Source organism: Hemiscyllium ocellatum, chromosome 2, assembly GCF_020745735.1.
Source record: "Hemiscyllium ocellatum isolate sHemOce1 chromosome 2, sHemOce1.pat.X.cur, whole genome shotgun sequence".
In the NCBI taxonomy this organism is placed as follows: domain Eukaryota; kingdom Metazoa; phylum Chordata; class Chondrichthyes; order Orectolobiformes; family Hemiscylliidae; genus Hemiscyllium; species Hemiscyllium ocellatum.
Genome location: NC_083402.1, coordinates 30,848,964 through 30,876,677, shown reverse-complemented (window position 1 = coordinate 30,876,677; position 27,714 = coordinate 30,848,964). Strand labels below are relative to the sequence as shown.

The 27,714-nt window shown below is 44.7% G+C and overlaps 1 protein-coding gene across 1 annotated transcript in view; it reads left to right on the top strand.

Moving 5' to 3' along the window:
• The window catches only part of LOC132822257 (sorbin and SH3 domain-containing protein 2-like), a 306,243-nt gene that overhangs the window by 247,010 nt on the left and 31,519 nt on the right, over positions 1 to 27,714 (top strand). The window contains exons 20-23 of the mRNA XM_060835395.1: positions 3,505 to 3,551; positions 10,712 to 10,826; positions 10,934 to 11,062; positions 22,589 to 22,792. Of these exons, the coding sequence (XP_060691378.1) occupies positions 3,505 to 3,551; positions 10,712 to 10,826; positions 10,934 to 11,062; positions 22,589 to 22,792 (495 nt within the window). The remainder of the gene's footprint in view (positions 1 to 3,504; positions 3,552 to 10,711; positions 10,827 to 10,933; positions 11,063 to 22,588; positions 22,793 to 27,714) is intronic.

The window sequence follows — 27,714 nt, the reverse complement described above, 5'->3', positions numbered from 1 at the left end:
CCGTCACCACACCTAACCCCGCCCACACGCTGATCTCCGTCCCCGCCCCTGCACCTAACCCCGCCCCCACTCCCATCTCCCGTCCCCAGCAGGTCCTAGCTCCCAGCCCTGCCGTGTTTTCACCATCCCTCCAGACCTCCCCCTCTCTGAGGATGAAAGACCAGTCCTCAGCAGAGGCTTCACCTTCATTCCCCTACGCTCTCGGATTAACGAGTTCAATACGCGGCGAGACATTGAACAACTCTTCTGCCGCCTTCGCCTCCGTGCCGACTTCTTTAACCAAGATTCTTGCCCACCCTCTGACAACCCCTTCTCCCGCCTCCAACACCATCCTGCCCATCCACCTGGTCGCCCCGTGCTGGCCTCTTATCCGCCCTCGATCTCTTTATAGCCAACTGCCGCCGCGACATTAACTGCCTCAACCTGTCCACCCCTGTCACCCACTCCAACCTCTCACCCACGGAACGTGCAGCCCTCCACTCCCTCCGCTCCAACCCCAACCTCACCATCAAACCGACAGACAAGGGAGGCGCGGTAGTAGTTTGGCGCACCGATCTTTACACCGCCGAGGCCAAACGGACACCTCCTCCGACTGCCCCCTTGACCATGACCCCACCTCCCACCACCAAACCATCATCTCCCAGACCATCCATAACCTCATCACCTCAGGGGATCTCCCATCCACCTCCTCCAACCTCATAGTCCCACAACCCTGCACCACCCATTTCTACCACCTGCCCAAAATCCACAAACCTGACTGCCCCAGACGATCCATTGTCTCAGCCTGCTCCTGCCCCACCGAACTCATCTCTGCATACCTCGACACGGTCCTGTCCCCCTTAGTCCAAGAACTCCCCACCTACGTTCGGGACACCACCCACGCCCTCCACCTCCTCCAGGATTTTCGCTTCCCCGGTCCCCAACGCCTTATCTTCACCATGGACATCCAGTCCCTGTACACCTCCATCCCCCATCACAAAGGACTCAAAGCCCTCCGCTTCTTCCTTTCCCGCTGCACCAACCAGTACCCTTCCACTGACACCCTCCTTCGACTGACTGAACTGGTCCTCACCCTGAACACCTTCTCTTTCCAATCCTCCCACTTCCTCCAAACCAAAGGAGTTGCCATGGGCACCCGCATGGACCCCAGCTATGCCTGTCTCTTCGTAGGATATGTGGAACAGTCCATCTTCCACAACTACACTGGCACTACCCACCACCTTTTCCTCCGCTACATCGATGACTGTATCGGCGCTGCCTCGTGCTCCCACGAGGAGGTTGAACAGTTCATCCACTTTACCAGCACCTTCCACCCCGACCTCAAAATCACCTGGACCGTCTCAGACTCCTCCCTCCCCTTCCTAGACCTTTCCATTTCTATCTCGGGCGACCGAATCAACACAGACATCTACTATAAATCGACTGACTCCCACAGCTACCTAGACTACACCTCCTCCCACCCTGCCCCCTGTAAAAACGCCTTCCCATATTCCCAATTCCTTCGTCTCTGCTTCCAGGAGGACCAGTTCCAATACCGTACAGCCCAGATGGCCTCCTTCTTCAAGGACCGCAGACTCCCCCCAGACGTGATCGACAATGCCCTCCACCGCATCTCCTCCACTTCCCGCTCCTCCGCCCTTGAGCCCCGCCCCTCCAACCGCCACCAGGACAGAACCCCATGGTTTTCACCTACCACCCCACCAACCTCCAAATACAGCGTATCATCCTTCGTCATTTCCACCAGCTCCAAACGGACCCCACCACCAGGGATATATTTCCCTCCCCTCCCCTATCAGCGTTCCGGAAAGACCACTCCCTCCGTGACTCCCTCATCAGGTCCACACCCCCACCAACCCTTTCCTCCACTCCCGGCACCTTCCCCTGCAACCGCAGGAAATGTAAAACTTGCGCCCATACCTCCTCCCTTACTTCTCTCCAAGGCCCCAAGGGATCCTTCCATATCCGCCACAAATTCACCTGCACCTCCACACACATCATCTATTGTATCCGCTGCACCCGATGTGGCCTCCTCTATATTGGGGAGACAGGCCGCCTACTTGCGGAATGTTTCAGAGAACACCTCTGGGACACCTGGACCAACCAACCCAACCACCCCGTGGCTCAACACTTTAACTCCCCCTCCAACTCCACCAAGGACATGCCGGTCCTTGGACTCCTCCATCGCCAACCCTCCGACTACAAGGGATGAACTCAGATTTCTCCAGTTTCCTCATTTCCCCTCCCCCCATCTTGTCTCAGTCGAATCCCTCGAACTCAGCACCGCTTTCCTAACCTGTAATCTTCTTCCTGACCTCTCCGCCCCCACCCCACTCCGGCCTATCACCCTCACCTTGACCTCCTTCCACCTATCACATCTCCATCGCCCCTCCCCCAAGTCCCTCCTCCCTACCTTTTGTCTTAGCCTGCTGGACACACTTTCCTCATTCCTGAAGAAGGGCTTATGCCCGAAACGTTGAATTTCCTGTTCCTTGGATGCTGCCTGACCTGCTGCGCTTTTCCAGCAACACATTTTCATCTCTGTTGTGTTGTATGGAAAGTAGCAACTAGTTTGTCTGCAGCAAGCTTCCACAACCATCAATATAAAAATAACCAGACTTCAAAGAATCATAGAGTTATAGATTAGATTAGATTAGATAAAATTAGATTAGATTACTTACAGTGTGGAAACAGGCCCTTCGGTCCAACAAGTCCACACCGACCCGCCAAAGCCTACAACACAGAAAAGGTCTATTAGCCATTGAATCTGCAAAAAGAAGCATCAGTCAAAAAGAAGCATCCAACAATCCAAGGCAGTTACACCCTCATCCCATGAATGAATAAACAAAAATAGAATACTATTAGATACATAGTATGTAAAATTAATAAAAGAGGACAGTTCAGTCATAGTTCTAATTTCGATTATACTTTTTTTTGCAGTGATTATACTGAGAAAAATTAAAAAATTTACAACATTGTTTGAATGAATTGCTTTCATTTTTATTTTGAAAAATTGGGACTTCATGTTGAAATTAGATTGGTTTAACACTGAAGGGCCTAACTTCTGTTTGACTCAATATTTAAAGCAGATAGTCATCTAGTCAATCTTTATAATTAGCACACAACTTAGGTCAAGGAACCAAATTAGTTTTACATCTTGAGTTCTGGTCATGTTTTTCAAAACTCCAAAAATGTTAAAGTCACATGTCACCAGTTAATGGTCCAACAAGTTTATTTAGGACACAAGCTTTCAGAGCGCTTCTCCTTCATCTGGTAAAGAAACAGTGCTCTGAAAACTTGTAATTCTAAATAAACCCTGTGACATGTGACTTCTGACTTTGTCCACCCCAATCTGAAACTGGCACCTCCACATCATGGTAACCAATGAAAAATTTATTCATGGAGAAGTGCCATTGTTGTGATATTAATGACATCAAATTTACAAAGCAAATCCTCAATCCATACTACAGTATTTACTCTGTCTTGAAACATATTTTCTCTTTTCAGAGACAGCCTGCTAAAGCAATTTATGATTTTAAGGCTCAAACAGCTAAGTAAGTATTGTTGATATGTTTATTACACTGGCTTTATTTTGCAAATGCTAGATTTTCAAAATTAGAATCTGATTCTGAAGGGGGTCTATGAGTATGTCTCTAACTAGCTGGGAGGACGTCGTGCAATCAAATTTCTGTTCACCAAAAACTGTGAATGTTAATTTCAGTACTATTGGTGTCATAAAGTAATGTCCTAGGCCCATTCGTCATAAGTCAGAAGTAGGGATGTTCGCCTATGATTGCACAATGTTCAGCACATTTGTGATTCCTCCGATATTGAAGCAGACCATGTCCAAATATCCAGGTGGCAAGCACCTCCAACAACACAGAATCAACTATCCCCTTTGATGCTGAATGGCATTCCAATCACTGAATCTCTCACCATCAACATCCTAGGGGTTATAATTGATCAGGAACTGAACTGGACCAGCCATATAAATATTGTTACTTTAACTGTTGTCATTTACCTCAAGAATGTAAAAGCAGTGATGTGCTATTGAGAGCTTATAAAGCCCTGGTTAGGCCCCATTTAGAGTACTGTGTCCAGTTTTGGGCCCACACCTCAGGAAGGACATACTAGCACTGGAGTGTGTCCAGCGGAGATTCCTGGAATGGTAGATCTAACATACGATGATGGCTGAGGATCCTAGGATTGTATTCTTTAGAGTTTAGAAGGTTGAAACTTACAAGATAACGCATGGCTTAGAAAGGATGGGCACTGGGAATTTGTTTCTTTCAGGTAGGGATACTAGGACCCATGGGCACAGCCTCAGAATTAGAGGGGGTCAGTTTAGAATGAAAATGAGAGACTTTTCTTCAGCTAGAGAGTGTGAGCCTTTGGAATTCATTGCCACAGAGTGCAGTGGAGGCCAGGACATTAAATGCCTTCAAGGCAGAGATTGATAAATTCTTAACCTTGCAAGGAATTAAGGGATACGGGGAGAGTGTGGTTAAATGGCCATCAGCCATGATTGATGGGCTTAATGACCTTACTTCCACTCCTATGTCTTATGGTATTATTCTAGATCAGAGACTAGGGATTCTACTGCGAGTAACTACAAAGTAACTCCTGATACTTTAAAACCTGCTAGAAGAAAGTCAGGAGAATGATGGAATACTCTCCATGGCCTGGATGAGCGCAGCTCCAACAAAACTCAAGAAGGTTGACATCATTCCTGGACAAAGTAACCAGCTTGAATGGCACTCCTTCAGCATTCACTCCCTCCATCAGCGACACTTAGAAGAAGCATAGTGAGCCAAATACACAATGTATTGCAAACATTTGTGAAGACTCCTCTGACAGCACCTTCCAAAGCCACTATCTAAAAGGACAAGGGCAGCAGATACCTGCAAGTGCCCTCTAAGACACTCACCATCCTGACTTGGAAATATCATGCTGTCCCTTCAATGTGATGGGATCAACTCAGAGATGCCGAGGTTCTAGAAAGCATCTCACTTCCACCCCCAAATTAGGGATGGACAACAATTGCTAAACTAGTCAGTGACAACCACATCCATAAACTCATTTTTACAAAGTAATAGCAGCAGTAATCACCAATCAGTCTTCTGAGTCTGCTCTGCCATTCGTTATGACTGTGACTGATCTCCTACCCTGATTCTTCACCTCCCCTCAATTCTTTTTCCATCCAATGTTCCTCCAAGTCTCCCTGAATTTGTTGAGTGACTGCTCATCTTGAGTTCCCTGGGGTAGAGAGATTTAAAGATCCACAGCCCTTTGAATCAAGAAACTTTTGCTGCATTACCAAATCCTTGTCTGTCACTGTGAGTGCAAGTTCCCCCTCCCTCAAGGTGTTGAGAAGGAGAAAGAATTGAACTAGTTTGCCCTGGTCAGGCGTTCATCCCATCTCACCACCCCTGCAGTTAAGTGTAGGACAAAAATATCCATGGGTGACATTTTCCACTTACCCTTAAATCAGTTTATGGCTATTTAAGAACCTCAACTCACTGTCTCCCTTATTACCTGCTTCCCTGAGAAAGGTGGCTCGACTCCCAAGTGGGGAATTCTGATGACCTGAACCCCAATCTATTGCAGCATTCAGGGATCAACTACCCCAGTCTTCAGGCAGTCAGAGACATAGGCGGCAGGTGAAGGTGTGGCCTCCAAGCCACCCCACTGTAATTCTCTCCAACCCCTCATCTCCACACCACCCACTCCACCCCACGAAGAAGAAGAAAATATAAACGTACCTCCTCGCTGCCAGACTCTGCAAGGTTTAGAGATATTTGGAGCCAGCAGCTGCCACCCTCTGATTGGTAAGGCCTCTGATAGGATGAGATACTCATCGTTATGCTTGCCTGTCAGTTCTTGATGAGCAGATTGGAGGGGCCCGTGTGTTAGTTGCCACCTCACACACATACCCTCACTCCCTTTCTTTCAGTAAAGGAAAATCGAGTCCTGTGTAATCTTTATGTCCCAGACTCCGCAGCTATTTCCATTGGAATTTTTAATGTTGTTACCAGTGAAAATGTTACAAGCTAGGAACAGGACTAGACCATTTAACTCATGAGGGGAAAGTGAGTACTGCAGATACTGGAGAGGTCTCCTCTACACTGGGGAGATAGGACACCTACTCGCTGAGCGCTTCAGAGAACATCTCCAGAACACCCTCACCAACCAATCCCAACTCTTTAACTCTCCCACCCACCTCCACTCAGCTGAAGACATGCGGGTCCTGAGCCGCCTCCATCGCTACTCTCTTACCACTCAACGCCTGGAGGAAGAATACCTCATTGTCTGCCTCGGGACCCTCCAACCCCACAGCATCAATGTGGATTTCATCAGTTTCCTCATTTCCCCTCCTCCCCACCTTATGCCAGTTCCAACCTTCCAGCTCAACACCATCCTCCTGACCCGTTCAATCTGTCGATCTTCCTTCCCACCTATCCGCTCCACAGTCCCGGTGACCTATCACCCTTACCCCTACATCCATCCACCTAACGTACTGTCAGCTACCTTCTCCCCAGCCCCACCCCCCCTCCCATTTATCTCTCCACCCCCAACGCTGCCAGCCTCATTCCGATGAAGGGCTTTTGCCTGAAACATTGATTTTCCTGCTCCTTGAATGCTGGCTGATCTGCTGTGCTTTTCCAGCATCACACTCTTGACATTCAACTAGTGAAGCCAGCCTCACCATTCAATACAATTGTAGCTGATCAAATGCTTTAACGCTTTATACTCATTCCATCCCAATAATGCTATACACCATTGGTGACCAGAAATCTATCAATCTCTACCTTATACTCTTAGACTGAGTGTGGCACTGGAAAAGCACAACAGGTCAGGCAGCATCTGAGGAGCTGGTGAGTGGACATTTGGGCATAAGTCCTTCATCAGGAATGTGGAGGGGGGGGAAGGGAGATGAGAGATAAATGTAGGGGTGAGGCTGGGGTCTTTCATTCCCCCTTCCCTCTCCATATTCCTGATGAAGGGCTTATGCCCAAAACATCAACCCTCCCGCTCCTCGGCTGCTACCTGACCTGCTGTGCTTTTTCAGCACCAGAGTTTTTAACTCTGACTCTCCAGCAGCTGCAGTCACCCATGGACTGAGCTGCAGCAGGCCTTTGTGGTAGAGAATTTCAAAGGGTCACAACCCTCTGAGGAAAATAAATTCTCCTCACCTTGAAGCTAAATGACATCCGCCTTATTTTTAAATTGTGCTCCCTGATTGTAGACTCTTCATGAAGGGAAAACATCTTACTTGCATCAACCCTATCTATCCCTTTTACTATTTTATATATTTCAATAAGATTGCCTCTCATTCTGCAGAATACAAGAGAACCCACATTCGGTTTGCCCAATTTCTCTTTGTAGGGCAGTCCTGCCAGCCCAAGGACAATTCTGGGTGGCCCTTCATTGTAATCCCTGTACAGCAATAATATCCTTCCTGAGATGAGGAAACTAAAACTGCACACGGTACCCCAGGTGCAGTCCAACTGAGCTCCAAGACAATTGAAGCAAGTCTTCACTACTCCTGAACTGAAATCTTCTCGCAATAGAAGCAAAAATTCCAATAGCGTTTCTAGTTGCTTGTGGTACCTGCATGTTAGCTTTCAATGACCTGTTGAAGAAATATTCTGCAGCGTATCAGGTCTTTGTTCTATAAATCTCCCAAACTTCAGAATTATTGTTCCTCCTGGCAACATAGTAGGCCTTTTCTTTTATTCTTATGCAATCCTGAATTTTGTTTGTTAGCAATGATTGACTGATCTTCTTTAAGTTTTGCACCTTGAAGAAATATATAGTTGCTGTAAGCCATATAATAGGTCTTTAAACACCATCCATTGCCTACACATAGTTATGAGTAAAAAGTGAGGTCTGCAGATGCTGGAGATCAGAGCTGAAAATGTGTTGCTGGTTAAAGCACAGCAGGTCAGGCAGCATCCAAGGAACAGGAAATTCGACGTTTCGGGCCAGAGCTCTTCATCAGGAATGAGGAGAGTGTGCCAGGCAGGCTAAGATAAAAGGTAGGGAGGAGGGACTTGGGGGAGGGGCGATGGAGATGTGATAGGTGGAAGGAGGTCAAGGTGAGGGTGATAGGTCGGAGTGGGGTGGGGACGGAGAGGTCAGGAAGAAGATTGCAGGTTAGGAGGGCGGTGCTGAGTTGAGGGAACCGACTGAGACAAGGTGGGGCGAGGGGAAATGAGGAAACTGGAGAAATTTGAGTTCATTCCTTGTGGTTGGAGGGTTCCCAGGCGGAAGATGAGGCGCTCTTCCTCCAACCATCGTGTTGTTATGTTCTGGCGATGGAGGAGTCCAAGGACCTGCATGTCCTTGGTGGAGTGGGAGGGAGAGTTAAAGAGTTGAGCCACGGGGTGGTTGGGTTGGTTGGTCCGGGCGTCCCAGAGGTGTTCCCTGAAGCGTTCCGCAAGTAGGCGGCCTGTCTCCCCAATATAGAGGAGGCCACATCGGGTGCAGCGGATGCAATAGATGATGTGTGTGGAGGTGCAGGTGAATACACATAGTTATGCCTTTGAACGTATCTTTCCAATCCATCTCAATTAATTTGTGCCTCATGCATTTATAATTTCCCTTATTTATACTTAATACTCTTGCTTTACATTGAACTACCTCACATTTAAGCATAATGTAAAACTCTATCATATCATGGTCATTCTTAAAGGTTCTTTTACAACAAGGCTGTTAATTAGTTTTCTTTGTTACATAATATTGCTCCATAAAATCATCCCTAATACATTCCAAAAAACTGTCCTCCACAGTTTTATTGTTAAATTGATTTGCCCAGTCTACATGTAGACTGAAGTCACCCTTGATAGCTGTGTTGTCCCGTTACAAGCTTCTCTCATCCCCTGATTAATACCGTGCCCCACTCTGTCACTACTTTTTGGTAGCCTATAAATAACTGAAACCAATGTCTGCTGCCCCTTGCTCTTCAGCACTGACAGCAAATATTGTTCCTTGGGTAGTTGACTCAGTCTTTTAGAAGTTTGGAGAGGGCATTCCCAATAGTTTCCCAGTATTTATAAGAGTGCATAAGCATGTGGCAAAGCAAGAGTTCAAGGATGTGAAGGAGTGGATTCCCACACACAGGAAATTGGAAACCACTGTTTGAGGTGCTAATGTTTGAAACGCCTAAAGGCAACTCAATTTTTGATATAAAATTTTACTTCAGGCCTGTTTGTAGAAGTTGCTTGAAATGTAAAGTCTGATTTGCTTCTCTGTTAAACAGGGGCACTAGGTGTCAGTCTTAGCTCAGTGGTAATATTTTTGCCTTTGAGTCAGAAGCTGTTTGTATTGAAGTGCAATCATGTCCAGGTATCCTTCCTGGTCTGATGCAGTCATGTGACCTCTGCCATAAGGGGAGTTCCAGGAGTTTGACCAACAGTGAAGACATGGCATTATAGATCAGGATAGTGTATGGTTAGGAAAGGAACTTGCAGATGGTGATGTTCTCGCATATCTGCTGGTGACAAAAAAATGTACTTTGGAAGGTGCTGTCTTAGGATCTTTGGTGTGTGACTGAAGTACATCCTGTAGATGGTACATAATGCTGCTCTTGAGCATCAGTGGTGAATGACTTGAATTTTGAAGATAGTGGCTGGGCTGTGGAATGTATTCAATCACACTCCTGGCTTTCTTCTTGCAGCTAGTGGATAGGCTTTGGAGAGTCAGGAGATGAACTACTCCCTTTAGAAATCCTAACCTCAGATGTTAGGATGTTTACAGATGTTAGGGGTAGATTCTTCACACAGCGGGTTGTGAGTTCATGGAATGCCCTGCCCGTATCAGTGGTGAACTCTCCTTCTTTATGGTCATTTAAGCGGGCATTGGATAGGCATTTGGAAGTTATTGGGCTAGTATAGGTTAGGTAGGATTCGGTCGGCGCAACATCGAGGGCCGAAGGGCCTGTACTGTGCTGTATCCTTCTATGTTCTATGTTCTATGTAGATCTGCTCTTGTCATTGTAGTCTGTATATAGCTGGCCCATTTTAGTTTCTGGTGTAAAGCAACCCCCAGGATGCTGACAGGGGATCATTCAGTGATGGTAAAGCCATTGAAAATCCAAGAGCAATCATTAGATGATGGTCGTTATCGTGTACCAGTTCTGTGGCATAAATGTTACTTGCCACTTATCAGCTTGAGTCTCAGGTCTTGCTGCATGTGCACAGTGACTGATTCAGTATCTGGGGAATCACGAATGGTGCTGAACATTGTGCAATCATCAGTGAACCTCCCCACCTCTGACATATCTTAGTAAGTGCTGACTAAAAAGAAAGAAAGAATTGAATTTATTTTGCACAACCACCATCATCTCAAAGTGTCTTGCAATCAGTGCAATTTTCAAAGTGTAGCTCTTTTCTGAAATAAAGCCATGGGATCATTTACATCCACTTGATTAGAATGGTATGGTCTCAGCGTAACAGATCCTGTGAAAGACACTATTTCCAGTGCTCCCTCAGCACAACACTAGGCTGTCAGGATATATTTTAATCTCGAACCTTGGAGTTTGCCTTGAACCTAGAACCTTGTTACTCAGAGTCAAGAGTGTTACCAACTGAGCCATGTTGATGCATGTTATTTTAGGAATGTGAAGAAAATTGTTCAGGATGTTATATGACAGACTATTGTAGTATGGTTTGTGACCATTATATAATATGTATATTAAAATGTTTACCTACAGGGAATTGCCATTCAAGAAAGGGAGCATTGTCTATATTATTAGACAAATAGATCAAAATTGGTTTGAAGGCGAACACCATGGAGCAGTTGGCATATTCCCCATTTCGTATGTTCAGGTCTGTAACTTTCCATCTGTTGTGTTGGTGTATTATGCCGAACGTTTATGTTGTATTTCTTGTAAACACGTTTAAATTGGTGAAGAAAGTTTAATTTTTTTTTGCAGAAGTTGCCCCCAACTGAAAAGACACAGCCAGTGAGACCACCTCCCCCAGCTGAGGCCCGAGATTTTGGGGAAGCTATTGCGAAATATAATTTTAACGCAGATACCAATGTGGAGCTCTCACTAAAAAAGGTAATTTTATGCATTTTCAGACTCCAAAGTTGGGAAGTTGCGGTGAATCAAAGAGTGGGAAAAAAGCAATGGAAGGAGTTAATGAGTGAAATGATAAACTGACAATGACTGTTGCAGATAAGATGAGGTTATGAGAATAATAAAAGATGGAAGGTTACAAGAGTGATAAAAGGACAAAACTTATGACTCTATATTTGAATGCAACACAAAATAAATGAGCTAACAATACAAAATGAGATAAGTAATTACGGTCTAGTGGCCATTACTGAGACATAGCTTCAAGATGACCCAGATTGGGACAGAATATTGAAGGATATGTGATGTGTAGGAATGACAAGAAGTTAGGAATGGGCGGAGGAATGACTCTGAATTAAAGCTGATATCAGCACAATAGAATGGAATGACCTAAATTCAAGACACCAGGGTTTAGAAGCAGTATGATTCGTGATGACGATTGATAAAAGCATGAGCCCAGTTGTGTACATGCCTCAAACAGTAAACACATGGTAGGACAGAGTATCAAGGAAGAAATAATGGGAGCCTTTCAAAACAGTACAGCAATTATCATGGGGGGATTTTGACCTACCTACAGACTGGAGAAATCAGATGGGAAGTCCTCTCAATAACAAATTTATTGTATGTTTTCAGGATAGTTTCTTGGACCAGCATGTTATTGTACCAATGAGAGAGCAGGCATTACTATACCTGATTTTGACTGGTGATTTAGTATTAATTACTGGCCTCATTGTGTAAGGGGTAACAGTGACACCATTTTTATTTTAAATTTTGCATACAGTTTATGAGAGCAGTGTCTATCCAAGGCAACCATTTTTGAGTTTACAAACAAGGGCAGTTATGAGGACATGAAAGCAGAGGTAGCATAAGTGAACTGGCAATTTAGGCTAAGGGATAAGTCAATAGAGATGCAATAGAAAGCATTTAAGAAGATATCCCAGAATGCACAGAACAGATACATTCCAACAAATAATGAAAATTGTAAGGGATGGGCCCTCCATCCATGGTTAATTTTCAAAGTCAAAGATAGTATCAAAGAAAAGGTATATAATGGTGAAAAGGTAGGTAGCAGGTAAAAAGATTGGACAGTATACAACACCAGCAAATAATTACACAAAGATTAATAAGGAGAAAAAATTTACAGTATGAAGGGCAGTTAACCAAAAATATAAAAATAGATAGAACATAGAACAATACTGTGCAGAAGAGGCCCTTTGGCCCTCAATGTTGCGCCGACCTATGAACTACTCTAAGCTCATCCCCCTACACTATCCCATCATCATCCAGGTGCTTATCCAAGGATTGTTTAAGTCTCCCTCGTGTGGCTGAGTTAACTACATTGGCAGGCATGGCATTCCACACCCCTACCACTCTCTGTGTAAAAAGCCTGCCTCTGACATCTGTCTTAAATCTATCATCCCTCAATTTGTAGTTATGCCCCCTCGGACACGCTGACATCATCATCCTAGGAAAAAGACTTTCACTACCTACCCTATCTAATCCTCTGATCATCTTGTATGTCTTTATCAAATCCCCTCTTGGCCTTCTTCTTTTCAACAAGAACAGACCCAAGTCTCTCAGTCTTTCCTCACAAGAGCTTCCCTCCAGACCAGGCAAATCTCCTCTGCACCTTTTCCAATGCTTCCACGTCCTTCCTGGAATGGGGTGATCAGAACTGTACTCAATATTCCAAGTGTGGCTGCACCATCGTTTTGTATATTTGCAGCATGACATGACAGATCCGGAACTCAAACCCTGTACCAATAAAACCTAACACACTGTACGCCTTCTTAACAGCACTATCAACCTCGGCAACTTTCAGAGACCTATGTACATGGACTTCAAGGTCCACCTGCACATCCACACTACCAAGAATCTTTCCAATGACCCAGTATTCTGCCTTCCTGTCATTCTTCCCAAAGTGAATCACATCACATTTAGCGCATTGAACTCCATTTGCCACCTCTCAGCCCAATTCTGCAGTTTATCCAAGTCCCCCTGCAACCTGTAACATTCTTCCAAACTGTCCACTACTCCACCAACTTTAGTGTCATTTGTCAACTTACTAACCTATCCACCTATGCGTGCATCTAAGTTATTTATAAAAATGACAAACAGCAGTGGTCCCAAAACAGATCCTTGTGGCACACCATTAGTAACCGGACTCCAGGCTCAATATTTTCCATCAACCACCACTCACTGCCTTCTTTCAGAAAGCCAGTTTCTAATCCAAACTGCTAAATCACCCTCAATTCCATGCATTTGTATTTTCTCCAACAGCCTACCATGTGGAACCTTATCCAAAGCTTTACTGATGTCCATGTGCACTATGTCAACTGTCCTACCCTCATCTACATGCTAGGTCACCTTCTCAAAAACTTCAATGAGGTTTGTGAGACACGAGCTGTCCTTGACGAAACCATGTTGACTATCTGAAATAAAATTGTTGCTTGCTAGATGACTATAAATCCTATCTCTTATAATCATTTCCAAAACTTTTCCTACAACAGACGTAAGGCTCACTGGTCTCTAATTACCTGGGTCAGATCTACTGCCCTTCTTGAACAATGGTACAACAATTACAATCCTCCAGTCCTCTGGTACTAAACTGTAGACGATGACGACTCAAAGATCAAAGCCAAAGGCTCCGCCATCTCCTCCCCTAGTTTCCCAGAGGATCCTTGGATAAATCCCATCCAACCCAGACGACTTGTCTACTTCCACTCCTTCTAGAATTGATAGCAACTTTTCCTTACTAACCTTGATCCTTTCTAGTCCAATATCTCTTATCTCATTCTTCTCCTCCATAATATTCTCCTTTTCCTGAGTGAAAACCGATCAGAAATATTCATTTAGCACCACCCTGACCTCCACAGAGCCCACACACAACTTCCCACGTCTGTCTTTGACTGGCCTATTCCTCCACAGTCATCCTTTTATTACTCACATACCTATAGGAAGCTTTAGGGTTCTCCTTTGTTCTATCTGCTAAAGACTGCTCATGTCCCCTCTTTGCTCTTCTTAACTCTTTCTTTAAATTCCTCCTAGCTGATCCATAACTCTCCATTGCCTCATCTGAACCATCTTGCCTCATCATCACATAAGCCTCCTTCTTCCGCTTAACAAGAGATGCAATTTCTGAGTAAACCACAGTTCCCTTATCTTATCACTTCCACCTGCCTGACAGGGACATACGTATCAAGGACACAAAATATCTGTTCCTTAAACCAGCTCCACATTTCGATTATCTCCATCCCCTGCATTTTGCTACCCCATTCTATGCATCCTAGGTCTTGCCTAATTGCATTATAATTGCCCTTGCTCCATCGATAACTCTTGACCTGTACCTATCCCTTTCCATCACTAAACTAAATGTAACTGAATTATGGTCACTCTCTCCAAAGTACTCATCTACAACTAAATCAAACACCTGGTTTATTACCAAGCACAAGATCCAGTGTGGTCTCCCTATTTGTCGGCCCTTTGACATACTGTGTCAGGAAACCCACCTGTACACATTGGATAAAACTGATCCATCTGACCTACTAGAGTTATAGCGATTCCAGTCATTGTTGGGGAAGTTAACGTCCCTCATAATGACCACCCTGTTCCTTTCACTCCTACCCAGAATCATTTTGCTAATTCACTCCTCCACATCCCTGGAACTCTGCGGAGGCCTATAAAAATCTCCCTCTCCTGTCCTGTTTCTAACCTCAGCCTATGCTACCTCAGTAGATGAGTTGTCGTCAAACATTTCAGCCATTGTTATACTATCCTTGATTAACAAGGCCACACCTCCCCCTCTTTTACCACCTTGCCTATTCTTAATGAAAGATCTAAACCCTGGTACCTGCAACATCCATTCCTGACCCTGCTCTATCCATGTTTCCGAAATGGCCACAACATTGAAGTCCCAGGTACCTATCCATGCTGCAAGCTCACCTACTTTATTTTGGATACATGTGGCGTTGAAGTAGACACACTTCAAACCAGCTTGCTGTCTGCCAACACATTCCTGTGACTGTGAAATCTTGTCCATACCCTCCCTACTGTCATCCTCATGTGTATTGGAGCTACACCTCAGGTTCCCATCCCCCAGCTGAGCTAGTTTAAACCCACCCAAATAGCACTAGCAAATTTTTCCACCCAGAATATTAGTACCCTTCTGGTTCAAGTGAAGATCATCCTGTTTGTAGAGGTCCCACCTTCCCCAGAATGAGCCCCAATTATCCAAGTACCTGAAACCCTCCCTCCTGTACCATCCCTGCAGCCACGTGTTCAGCAGATATCTCTCCCTATTCCTTGCCTCGCTATCACGTGGCACAGGTAACAAACCAGAGATAACAGCTCTGTTTGTTTTAACTCTCAGCTTCCACCTTAGCTCCCTGAAATCCTGCCTTGCATCCCTATCCCTCTTTCTACCTATATCTTTGGTGCCTGCGACTTGAGGCTGGTCACCGTCTCTCTTCAGACCCCAAAGACACGTTCCAAGACATCATGGATCCTGTCACCTGGGAGACAACACACCAAATGTGAGTATCGTTTGTTCCCAACAAACCTTCTATCTGACCCTCTAACTATTGAGTCCCCTATGACTAACACTCTCCTCCTTTCCTTCCTTTCCTTCTGTGCAACAGGGACAGGCTCTGTGCCAGAGACCTGCACCCCACTGCATATCCCTGGTAAGTAGTTCCCCCAACAGTATCCAAAACTGTAGAGTTGTTTTTCAGGGGAATAACCACAGGGCACCCCCGCATTGACATTTTTCCCCTTCGAACAGTTACCCAGCTTTCTTCCTGCCTAGGAGGAACTACTTCCCTGGAACTCTTATCTATCATAGCCTCTGCCTCCCAAATGATCCGAAGTTCATCCAGCTCCCACTTCAGTTCCTTAACACTGTCTTGGAGGAGCAAGAGTTGGGTGCACTTCTTGCAGATGTACTTGGTTGGGACACTAATGGCATCTCTTACCTCAAACATCAGGCAGGAGGAACATTCCTCTTCCTGCACTGCCGTCCCTGCTAGTCCCCTTATCACAAAGTGAAAAAAGAAGAGAAGCTTACCTGATGTGTCCCTGGTGTTTTAGAGGAAGTGGTTGGGTGGGAAGCCCTACAAAGGTAGGGTCTCGGTTTTAGAAAGCACTCACTTATGTAGCTGGAGGGAAATAAAAAAAGTCCCTCCTTTCCCAGAAACCTCTGCTCTCTGATGCCAAATGTAAAAGCTCAAATCAGTGACTCACCACCCCAGACAGGCCCCACCCCTTCAAGCTGCTGAAGCTGCTGCTGAAAAACAAATGATCACAAAAGGTTCTTCAGAAATTTAAAAAAGAAAAGAGTTAACAAAGTTTTAATGAGTTAACACCTCAGCATTTCTCCTCTCCACTTCCTAGCCATTGACTTGGACAAAGGGACTGAAGGTATGGTGGTTTAAATTGCTGATAATGGTTGGAAAATGTGTTGTGGAGAGAATGCAACAAGCCTAGGAAGGGGTATGTTAGGTGAGTGGGTGAAGATCTGGAAAACAGAGTATCATGTGAAAAAGTGTGTAGTTGCCCATTTGGCAGAGTGAATTTAAAAAAAAGATATTGTCCAAATCATAGAGTCCCTTCCATGTGGAAGCAGACCATTCAGCCCACTGAGTCCACACTGACCCAAAGAGCTTCTCACCCAGATCCAGCACCCTAGTCTAATAACCCCACATCTCCCATGGCCAATCCACCTAGCCTGCACTCTATGGGCAAATTTAGCATGGCCAATTCAGCTAATCTGCACATATTTGAACTGTGGGAGGAAACTGGAGCATCCAGAGGAAACCCACCCAAGGAAGGGGAGAATGTGCAAACTCCACATAGACAGTCACCCGAGGCTGGATTCAAACCCGAATCCCTGGTGCTACGATGCAGCAGTGCTGACCAGTGAGTCTCCATGCTGCCCCAGTGAGATGTTGTCGAGTTCTGAGATTAGGAGAGAGAATTGGATTGGCTACCCTAATATATAAATGACAGAAGTTTAGTATGCAGGTACAGCAAGAAATCAGGAAAGTTAATGGAATGTAATTCTTAAATGTGAAGTGAACTGAATGCATGAGTAGGGAGGCTATGCTTCAGTTACACAGGGCTTTAGTGAGACCACATCTGGTGTATTGTGTACGGTACTGTCACTGAACTCACATAAGGAAGTTAATGCAGTTCTGAGAAGATTTGTTATTCTAGTCCCCAGAATGAGTAGATTATCTCATGAGAAAAGACAAGTCAGGTTAGCTCAGTATCCTCTGGGGTTTAGAAGAGTCAGAGATAACTTAATTGAAGCATAGAAGATCCTGACAGACTTGGCTGGGTGGATGCCAAAAGGATGTTTCCTCTTGTTGCAGAATCTGGAACTAGGAAACATGTTTCCGCTGATGGGTGAGTGCCGAACCAGAGGGCACAGCTTAAAAATACGGGGTGGACCATTTAGGACAGAGATGAGGAGAAACTTCTTCACCCAGAGAGTGGTGGCTGTGTGGAATGCTCTGCCCCAGAGGACAGTGGAGGCCCAGTCTCTGGATTCATTTAAGAAAGAGTTGGATAGAGCTCTCAAAGATATTGAATCAAGGGTTATGGAGATAAGGCAGGAAGTGGATACTGATTAGGAATGATCAGCCATGATCATATTGAATGGCGGTGCAGGCTCGAAGGGCTGAATGGCCTACTCCTGCACCTATTGTCTAATATCATTTAAAACTAAGGGGTTGCTAATTTAAAATAGAGATAAGTGGGAGAAAAAAGTTCACTTAGAAGGTTGTGAGTCTTTGGAATTCTCTTCATCAAAAGGCAGTGAATACAGAATCGTTAAATATTTTTAAAGTAGAAGTAGATGGATTCTTGTTTACAAAGGAGATGAACATTTATCGGAGATATGCTGGAATTTAGAGTTAAAATCCAGATCAGCCATGATCTTACTGAACAGTTGAGTAGGCTCAAAGGGCCAAGTGGTGCTGGAAGAGCACAGCAGTTCAGGCAGCATCCAAAGTGCAACCCCTGAAGGGCTTTTGCCCGAACTGTCAATTTCACTGCACTTTGGAAACTGCCTGAACTGCTGTGCTCTTCCAGCACCACTGATCCAGAATCTGGTTTCCAGCATCTGCAGTCATTGTTTTCACCTGAAAGGGCCAAGTGGCCTAATCTTGTTCCTTTGTCTTCAGTTTGTATGTTCTTAGCTCCTCAGGACACATTGCTTTGATAGAAACCAACTGACAGGAAGAATAGCTGCCTCTGCCAACTGAACTTCATTGTCATTCCCCATTTTTCTTGTGAACGTTGTAATTTTCCATCTGAAAACACAATTCATAACTGTGCTAAATGAGCTTGCTTTCTAGTTAGTTATCCACAACACGCGGCGAGATATTGAACAATTCTTCCGCCGCCTTCGTCTCCGTGCCTACTTTCACAACCAAGACTCCCGCCCACCCTCTGACGACCCCTTCTCCCGCCTCCAACACACCCCATCCACCTGGACACCCCGTACTGGCCTCTTACCCGCCCTCGATCTATTTATAGCCAACTGCCGCCGCGACATTAACCGACTCAACCTGTCCACCCCTGTTACCCACTCCAACCTCTCACCCTCAGAACGTGCAGCCCTCCACTCCAATCCCAACCTCACCATCAAACCGGCAGACAAGGGAGGTGCGGTAGTAGTTTGGCGCACCGACCTCTATACCGCTGAGGCCAAATGCCAACTCGCGGACGCCTCCTCTTATCGCTCGGGGGATCTCCCATCCACCGCCTCCAACCTCATAGTCCCACAACCTCGCACCGCCCGTTTCTACCTCCTGCCCAAAATCCACAAACCTGAATGTACCGGCCGACCCATTGTCTCAGCCTGCTCCTGCCCCACCGAACTCATCTCCGCATACCTGGACACAGTTCTGTCCCCTTTAGTCCAAGAACTCCCCACCTACGTTCGGGACACCACCCACGCCCTCCACCTCCTCCATGATTTTTGCTTCCCCGGTCCCCAACGCCTTATCTTCACGATGGACATCCAGTCCCTGTACACCTCCATCCCCAATCACAAAGGACTCAAAGCCCTCCGCTTCTTCCTTTCCCGCCGCACCAACCGGTACCCTTCCACTGACACCCTCCTTCGACTGACTGAACTGGTCCTCACCCTGAATAACATCTCTTTTCAATCCTCCCACTTCCTCGAAACTAAAAGAGTTGCCATGGGCACCCGCATGGGCCCCAGCTATGCCTGTCTCTTCGTAGGATATGTGGAACAGTCCATCTTCCGCAACTACACTGGCACCACCCCCCACCTTTTCCTCCGCTACATCGATGACTGTATCGGCGCTGCCTTGTGCTCCCACGAGGAGGTTGAACAGTTCATCAACTTTACTAACACCTTCCATCCCGACCTCAAATTCACCTGGACTGTCTCAGACTCCTCCCTCCCCTTCCTAGACCTTTCCATTTCTATCTCAGGCGACCGACTCAACACAGACATCTACTATAAACCGACTGACTCCCACAGCTATCTGGACTACACCTCCTCCCACCCTGCCCCCTGTAAAAACTCCATCCCATATTCCCAATTCCTTCATCTCCGCCGCATCTGCTCCCAGGAGGACCAGTTCCAACACCGCACAGCCCAGATGGCCTCCTTCTTCAAGGACCGCAGATTCCCCCCAAACGTGATCGACGATGCCCCCCACCGCATCTCCTCCACTTCCCGCTCCTCTGCCCTTGAGCCCCGCCCCTCCAACCGCCACCAAGACAGAACCCCACTGGTTCTCACCTACCACCCCACCAACCTCCGTATACAGCGTATCATCCGCCGTCATTTCCGCCACCTCCAAACGGACCCCACCACCAGGGATATATTTCCCTCCCCTCCCCTATCAGTGTTCCGCAAAGACCACTCCCTTCGTCACTCCCTCGTCAGGTCCACACCCCCCACCAGCCCAACCTCCACTCCCGGCACCTTCCCCTGCAACCGCAGGAAATGTAAAACTTGCGCCCACACCTCCTCCCTCACTTCCCTCCAAGGCTCCAAGGGATCCTTCCATATCCACCACAAGTTCACCTGTACCTCCACACACATCATCTATTGCATCCGCTGCACCCGATGTGGCCTCCTCTACATTGGGGAGACGGGCCGCTTAGTTGCGGAACGCTTCAGAGAACACCTCAGGGACGCCCGGACCAACCAACCCAACCACCCCGTGGCTCAACACTTTAACTCCCCCTCCCACTCCACCAAGGACATGCAGGTCCTTGGACTCCTCCACCGGCAAAACGTAACAACACGACGGTTGGAGGAAGAACGCCTCATCTTCCGCCTGGGAACCCTCCAACCACAAGGGATGAACTCGGATTTCTCCAGTTTCCTCATTTCCCCTCCCCCCACCTTGTCTCAGTCGGTTCCCTCAACTCAGCACCGCCCTCCCAACCTGCAATCTTCTTCCTAACCTCTCCGCCCCCACCCCACTCTGGCCTATCACCCTCACCTTGACCTCCTTCCACCTATCACATCTCCATCGCCCCTCCCCCAAGTCCCTCCTCCCTACCTTTTATCTTAGCCTGCCTGGCACTCTCTCCTCATTCCTGATGAAGGGCTAATGCCCGAAACGTCGAGTTTCCTGTTCCTTGGATGCTACCTGACCTGCTGCGCTTTAACCAGCAACACATTTTCAACAGTTATCCACAATTGTTAAGAACTGTTAGGTGCTGTTACAGTCCTGAATGCTTTCATGTAATTGTTGAACACATCTCTGTCATTCTCATAGAGAGAGTCTGAGAGAGGTGTTTACCTCTCAGTTGCTATGTTGTATGTTTCTCGATATTCATGTTGATTGATTGTTCTCCTGTTGTATGTAGCTTGTAAATAAACTAAAAAAGGAGGGAATGAGGAATCCAGTTGGGAAAGGATCCAATAACTCTGGGAATCAATGAATATGATCTCTTACAGTTTCAATTTCTTTCAACAAGTTTATGTCACTGTAATATAACATTACATGCTTTATTGCATTGATTAGATCTGATTCCTAGCGAGTTGCTGGGATAGGAATGCACACGATGAGGTTATGTGCCCTGGTGGGGTTTTACCTTGACAGTCTCTGGGTAGGTAGGCAGTAATATGCATGTAAGCTTTTAATAATGCAAGCTTGTGTGGAAGAGATATACCAATACAGCTACTGACCTCATTACAGCCTTGACTGAGACATGGACAAAAGAGCAAAATTCAACAATGACTGCACAATGTTACTCAGATGCTGAAGCGGTCCAGATTCAAATGCAGCAAGACCTGGATAATATCCAGGCCTGGGCTGAAAAGTGGCAAGTAATATTCACACCACACAAGTGTCGAGCAATGAACATTTTCAACAAAAAAATGTACCATCTCCCCCTTGATATACAATGTCATCACCATCACTGAATCTCCCACTGTCAACATCCTGGGGGTTACCATTGTCCAGAACCTGAAGTGGACTAGCCTTTGGAATACAGTGACTACGGGAGCAAGTCAGAGATTAGGAATTTTGCAGTGAGTAACTCCCCCCTCCTGACTCCCCAGAGCCTGTCCACCGTCTTCAAGACATAAGTCAGGAATATGATGGAATATTCTCCACTTGCATGCTTGAGTGCAACCCTAATAACACTCGAGAAGCTTATTACCATCCAGGACAAAGCAGCCCTCATGAATGGCACCACATCCACAAATATCCACTTCATTCACCACTGGCACTGGCATCTGTGCGTACCATCTACAAGAAGCACTGCAGAAATTCAGCTGCTAAGGCAGTACCTTCCAAATCCACGACCACTTCCATTTAGAAGGACAAGGGCAGCAGATGCATGGGAACGCCACTATCTGTAAGTTCCCCTCCAAGCCCCACACCATCCCGACTTGAAATGTATCACTGTTCTTTCACTGGTACTGGGTCAAAATCCTGGAACTGCCTCCCTGATGCTATTATGAGTCTACCTATACAAAATGGACTGCAGTAGTTCAGGATGACAGCTCCACATCATCTTCTCTTGTGTAACTACAGTTGGTCAATACATGCAGGTCCAGCCAATGACTCCCACGTCTCATTATGCTAACTGTAGAGACAAGGAGATTAAAAAATAGTTGACCTCTCTTTCGGCAAGCAGTCTTTCTATGAGTTAGACATCTGAGCACAGTGCAGTGTTGTGCTAATTATTGGGCTGGATTTTAGCATCAGTAACATTTTATCTGAAACGTGAATCAAATGGAATGAGCAGGTTCTGTGGGAATATGAACAGAAATCTGTCAAGATTTTCTATAAATGGGCAAAAAGTCAAACATTAACATGAATGCAGTGCAATCATAGACTTGTCTTAATTTGGACTTGACAATGGTTGGTTTGTGTTGTATCATGAGCCAGGAAATGTCTAGTTTAAAAGTTAAACTGAAAAGTTTGTCAAAATAAAGCATAAGAAGTCTTTTCTCAGTGGTGTAGCACTGTGTGCTAGTGACTGTACAACTGAAATATTTGCTTTCCTCAGGGTGAGAGGGTCATTCTTGTCAGGCGGGTCGATCAAAACTGGTATGAAGGAAGGATTCCTGGGACAAATCGACAGGGTATCTTCCCAATTACATACGTGGACGTTCTCAAGAAACTTCAGCCGAAGAACACCGCAGAGTACCCCAGGCATTCTCTGCCCCTGAGCTTTTCCAGTGATAGAATTCACTGTTTGGGATCTACAAAGGTAGGCAGACCTGTGCATTATTGATCATTTAGCAATTTTACACAAAGGTTATGTAAAATCACTTGGGTTTTCTCTGTTACTGACCTGCTAAAAGAACCATCTCAACAAATAATGGACAAAAAAACACCCAAAAGTATCTGAAAGGAAGAAAATTCGTACTCTGAATCTTTTCATCTTTTAATTATCTATATTTGGACATAGAAACCTCACTATTGAAGATAAGCACTATATAGTTATCTACATGTGCTTCGATTAACAAGTTTGAGAAAAATGGCCATGAAATGACTATGTAAGGAATGTGTTATCATTCATATTGCAGGGCATTTTGAACTTTGAAATAACAGTGAACTTTAGAAATTTGATTTTGTTTAGTTGATAAAGTAAATTATTGATTTTTGATTTGCTTTTCAAGCCATTTGACCAAATGGATTAGGATCCTGTTATTTGATGAACTGGCATTAATACAGTTTCACCCAATGGAATGCAGAACTCTTAGTGCGAGCTTTAGTGACACAAACTGTCTGTAGTTTGGCACCAATGGATTGGCCATATGCAGACAGGCTCTGAGAATGATTGAAACAAGCTGCATTGTCACCTTGATGCATTAGAGGTGGGGTGGGGTGGTAATAGCTCTATGAGATTAGACTAATGTGGAGCTGGATTTAACACAGCAGCCTGACCCAGGTTAAAATGCTTGGAGGAGCCCAGCAGTGGGCTCCACTACTATTAACATTGGGACCACATTAAGGAGCAATACTTCTAACATTCTCCTAGGCGAAAGTCCCACCTTTGAGAGCATCGATAGGTAAGTGAGAGGCGTTCTGGCTACATGACAGACATATTTAGCTGTGTCTACCTCAGTATACAATGTCAACTGAGTGCTTGTCAACTGAGCACTTCAGAATTTCATAGTTTGGCCTGCAATCTGATCTTCTGAAGGTCCAAGTCACATATTTCTAGAGCAAAGTTGGCAGGGCTTTTGCACTGTGGTTGGCAGTTTGATAGGCATACTTACTACTCTTCATTTCCAGACTGATATTGGAGTCTGTCAAATGCTATAGTTGCCCTTACAATTATTGAATGTGTGTTGTCATCAATAATATTAGGGTTAGGTTAGACAGCTCGAAAGACTATGCTGCAGAGATAAGTGAACTTATCCACTAGTGATACTGCTCTCTTCTGCTCATAAAATGTGGGGCTCTCCTGCAGCAGGCTTGTATTTAACTTCAGTGTTCCTCATGTTGATCATGAGGCTGAGTTGTTGCATGCATTGGAGAACGTGTCCGTGATAGGTTGAATGTCCAACTCTGACTGAGTGGCCAATGCATTGTCATTAGCAAGCAGGAAATGGTGAACAATGATCTTAGAGACCTTGATATTTTCCTGAAGTCATTCTCAGATTGAGCACCTTCCCATCCATGGGATATCTGATGTTGATGCCAGGGTCGCCATTACAGAAGGCATCAGCAAAGATAAAAGGGTTAGTACTATCATACAGCCCTAATTAACTCCATTAATAACTAGGACTAGGTCTGAAATCTCACTATCATCCACAAAATGTGTGAGTCTGGCACAAAAGGGAAACCATAGACAGTATCAGAGAGATGTAGCTACTAAGACTAAACTAAGATGTCTTGGTGATCTCCACTGATAGAGTATCAAAATAAGTAGGATTATACCTTGTACATTGGTTATTACTTCAGTCCATTCTGAGTTCAAGAATCGTGTTCAAGATTGTAAATGTCACTCTGTTACTTAAGAAGGGATTGTGGGAGAAACTGAGTCACTGCAGATCTGCCAGTTTAACATCAACTGTGGGGAAGTTGCTGGACAATTTCTAGCAGAACCTCAAACTGTCATCTAGCCAGTACAATCTCAAGCACATTTTAGGCTCAAACCATAAACTCTACCCCAAGATCTTCAGCAGGTTTGAACTATTTTTCTAATCAACCTATTTTCAATGATGTTATCACACACCTCTGGACCTGGTGGGACTTGTACCCAGACCTCTCAATCCAGCGGTAGGAGACTACCACTGGACCACAAGAGAGTTTGATTAAGGACCATGGCATGTGTATTAATGACTTACAAATGCAAAAAAGATGTGATCTGGCATCTTCTCCATAGTTCCACGTGTATATTTTGCTCAGAAATAATGTTTTACACAGACACCATGTTAAGGAGCTGATGTTAAATAATCCCCAGTTGTGTGTCATCCATCTGCAGCTATCTACTTAAGTTGTTTCTTCTCTCCAGGTAATCAATTTTTTATGTTTTTTCAAAAAAACTCACATAAATACTGCATATATAACTCACAAGAGTTATCTTTAGACCAATCAGACCATGAGACATGGTAACAGAAGTAGACCATTCAGCCATCGAGCCTCCTCACCATCCAGTGAGATCATGGCTGATCTGATAGTCCTCAATTCTACTTAGCTGCCTTTTTCCAAAACTCTTGACTCCCTCACTGATTGATAATCTTTCTACTTAATGAGCCAGCCTCTATAGCCCTCTGTGGCAAGAATTCTACACATTCTCTATCTGTTGTGATTGAAACCAGGGTCAGGTGACTCTCATTAACCAAGAGATCCTTGATTGGGCTTGTTGCCCTTGGTCAATCAGGGAGCCATGACTGACAGATATACAAAGAAGACAAGACAGGTCTCCTCAGTCTAGGGACTGGTTTTGAGCTGGCTGGTCAGAGCCCAAATACTGTGCACTTGTAAATAAATGTTGACTTGGTAACAGGATATCAACCTCTGTGCACTTATTTCACTATCCTTTGACAAAAGAAATTCCTTCTCATCTCTCATAAATGTGCAAACACTTATTCCAAGATTATACCCTCTGAATCTAGACTGTCCAATTTCATGGCTGTGCATAATTATTGTGATATACAAACAAAACTTCAGTGACAGTGCATAGTTTCACATGTTTGCTTCATATCTTTCCTACATATCAGAGATTTACAGTTGAGGCAACATACCTAGAGGAGGTGATTTTTTTCTTCTTTGCAATCATTTCCATTTCATTGTCTTAGACTTAGGAATTTCCTTCTGCATAAAATTTCAACTGAACATATTGTTGTATATTATACAGATCACTGATCGAGCAAAGTAAGTTTAGTATTTTGAGCGTAAAAGTAATTTGGGCCAAATGCTCAATCAATAGTTAATGCATGTACTGTGCTATCAAAGTGCTCTTTGTCTCACAAGTGTGCATTTTTACATATAAATCCTTCCTCGATTTGCTGTTTGTATTCTTGTGAAAATGTAGTTTTTATGGGCAAGAAGTTTTGTATTTAACTAGCACAGGTAACTGAACAAACTGATGAATGCAATGGCATCCTATTAGGTGGTTTGAGTCAGTGCTTGTCACTACCTTGGAAGTCTGTCATTGAAAACTGCTTTCCATTGTCATTGTTTTGTGTTCTTTATAAGTTTATTTTCTAAACTTTTCCTGTTTCCTTTCTAAGTTGACTTCTTGTCAAAGACTCAATACAACAACCTTCAGGCATCATCATTCACCCTGTCCAAATAAATCTGCAGTCAACTCAACTACCAATGAATGGATATCACGGACTGTTGGACTGTCCCCAGTCAACACCACAGCCCCTACAACACCTCCTTTTCCTGATAACCAGGTGTCTGATTTAGTTACTAGTTTGTCAGTCACCTCCTATCAATCTGACCCAACACCCTCTACAAATATTGCCTCCTGTGAAAAATGGAGTAATTTCATTCCAGTCACATCTGCCAACAGCCTTCCCAGTTCACCTAAAAGTCTGCACCATCCAGTTTGTCAACCATCATCCCATTCCGTCTTGTCTTCACCCATGTTTTCATTTCACACGATGCCCCATGGATATAATGCAAACATGAAGCAGAATGCAGAAAAACGTCAGGAATTCCCTCAGAGACTCAAAACTCTTTCCTCTATCAATGGTAAAGCAACCGACACAATGGAAGTTTCTTTAGTTATTACAGAGCCATTTGAATGTAGCTCTGCAGAGAAATTGCTCCAGGTCAGGGATGAACAGGAACAGGAACTCTGTGAAGAATTGCAGTTAATCATCGATGGAAGCCTGTCAAAGAGTAATGGAATTAAACACACATGTTTCTATGTGCATAATTCGGATCCAAACAAGGAACTTCCAGCACTTTTTATAGAGGAAGATCCTAGTGAGGTCTGTAAGGCACCAGAGGCACAGAGAGAGAAGCCAGTTTTACCTGATGATCAGAAAGCAGCACGTATTGAAAATGAGGTACAAGTACCACGGAGAAAGAAACTAGTTTTGAAATAATTTACTTTTTATTGACTAAATCTGGAAAGAAAATCTATGTTTTAACTTTTTAAAATATGTTTTAACTTAAACATGGAGCTAGCTCGTATTGTCTCAAAAGTAGCATGCTATTGTTGTCTTAAGGGACTTCATCTTTAAGAATAGGAATGAATACATGCCAGTGTGTTTATATATAATGATTGGTGTGTGTTAATAACTGATATCAGGAAATATTCAAACATCTGTCTATTTATATATTGCATGTGTAATGTTGACTACCACAATGGCATTTCTGAAATATAATTGTAATTAGAAACATGTATTCAAAGTCAGTAGGCAAGTAAGAAATGGTGCACCATTTTCAGTTTGAATAGTTTGTCATAGTTGGTCCTTTTTTGTTATTTTCTCTTTCAACTCTTCTCTTTTTCTATAGACTGTAACATCTGGAAGTGACAAAACTCTTGCTTCTCCTTCCTCACTTTTGCCTGCTGCATATCCATCCCCACTGCCAAAGATCTCCTCCACTATATCTTTCTCTGCACCTTCACAACTCCCTCAACGACCCATATTCTGCACCAAATCCTCTTCCAGTCAGGAAGTTAGGTCTCCGAAGTTGAAGGTAACGTGGATCACATCA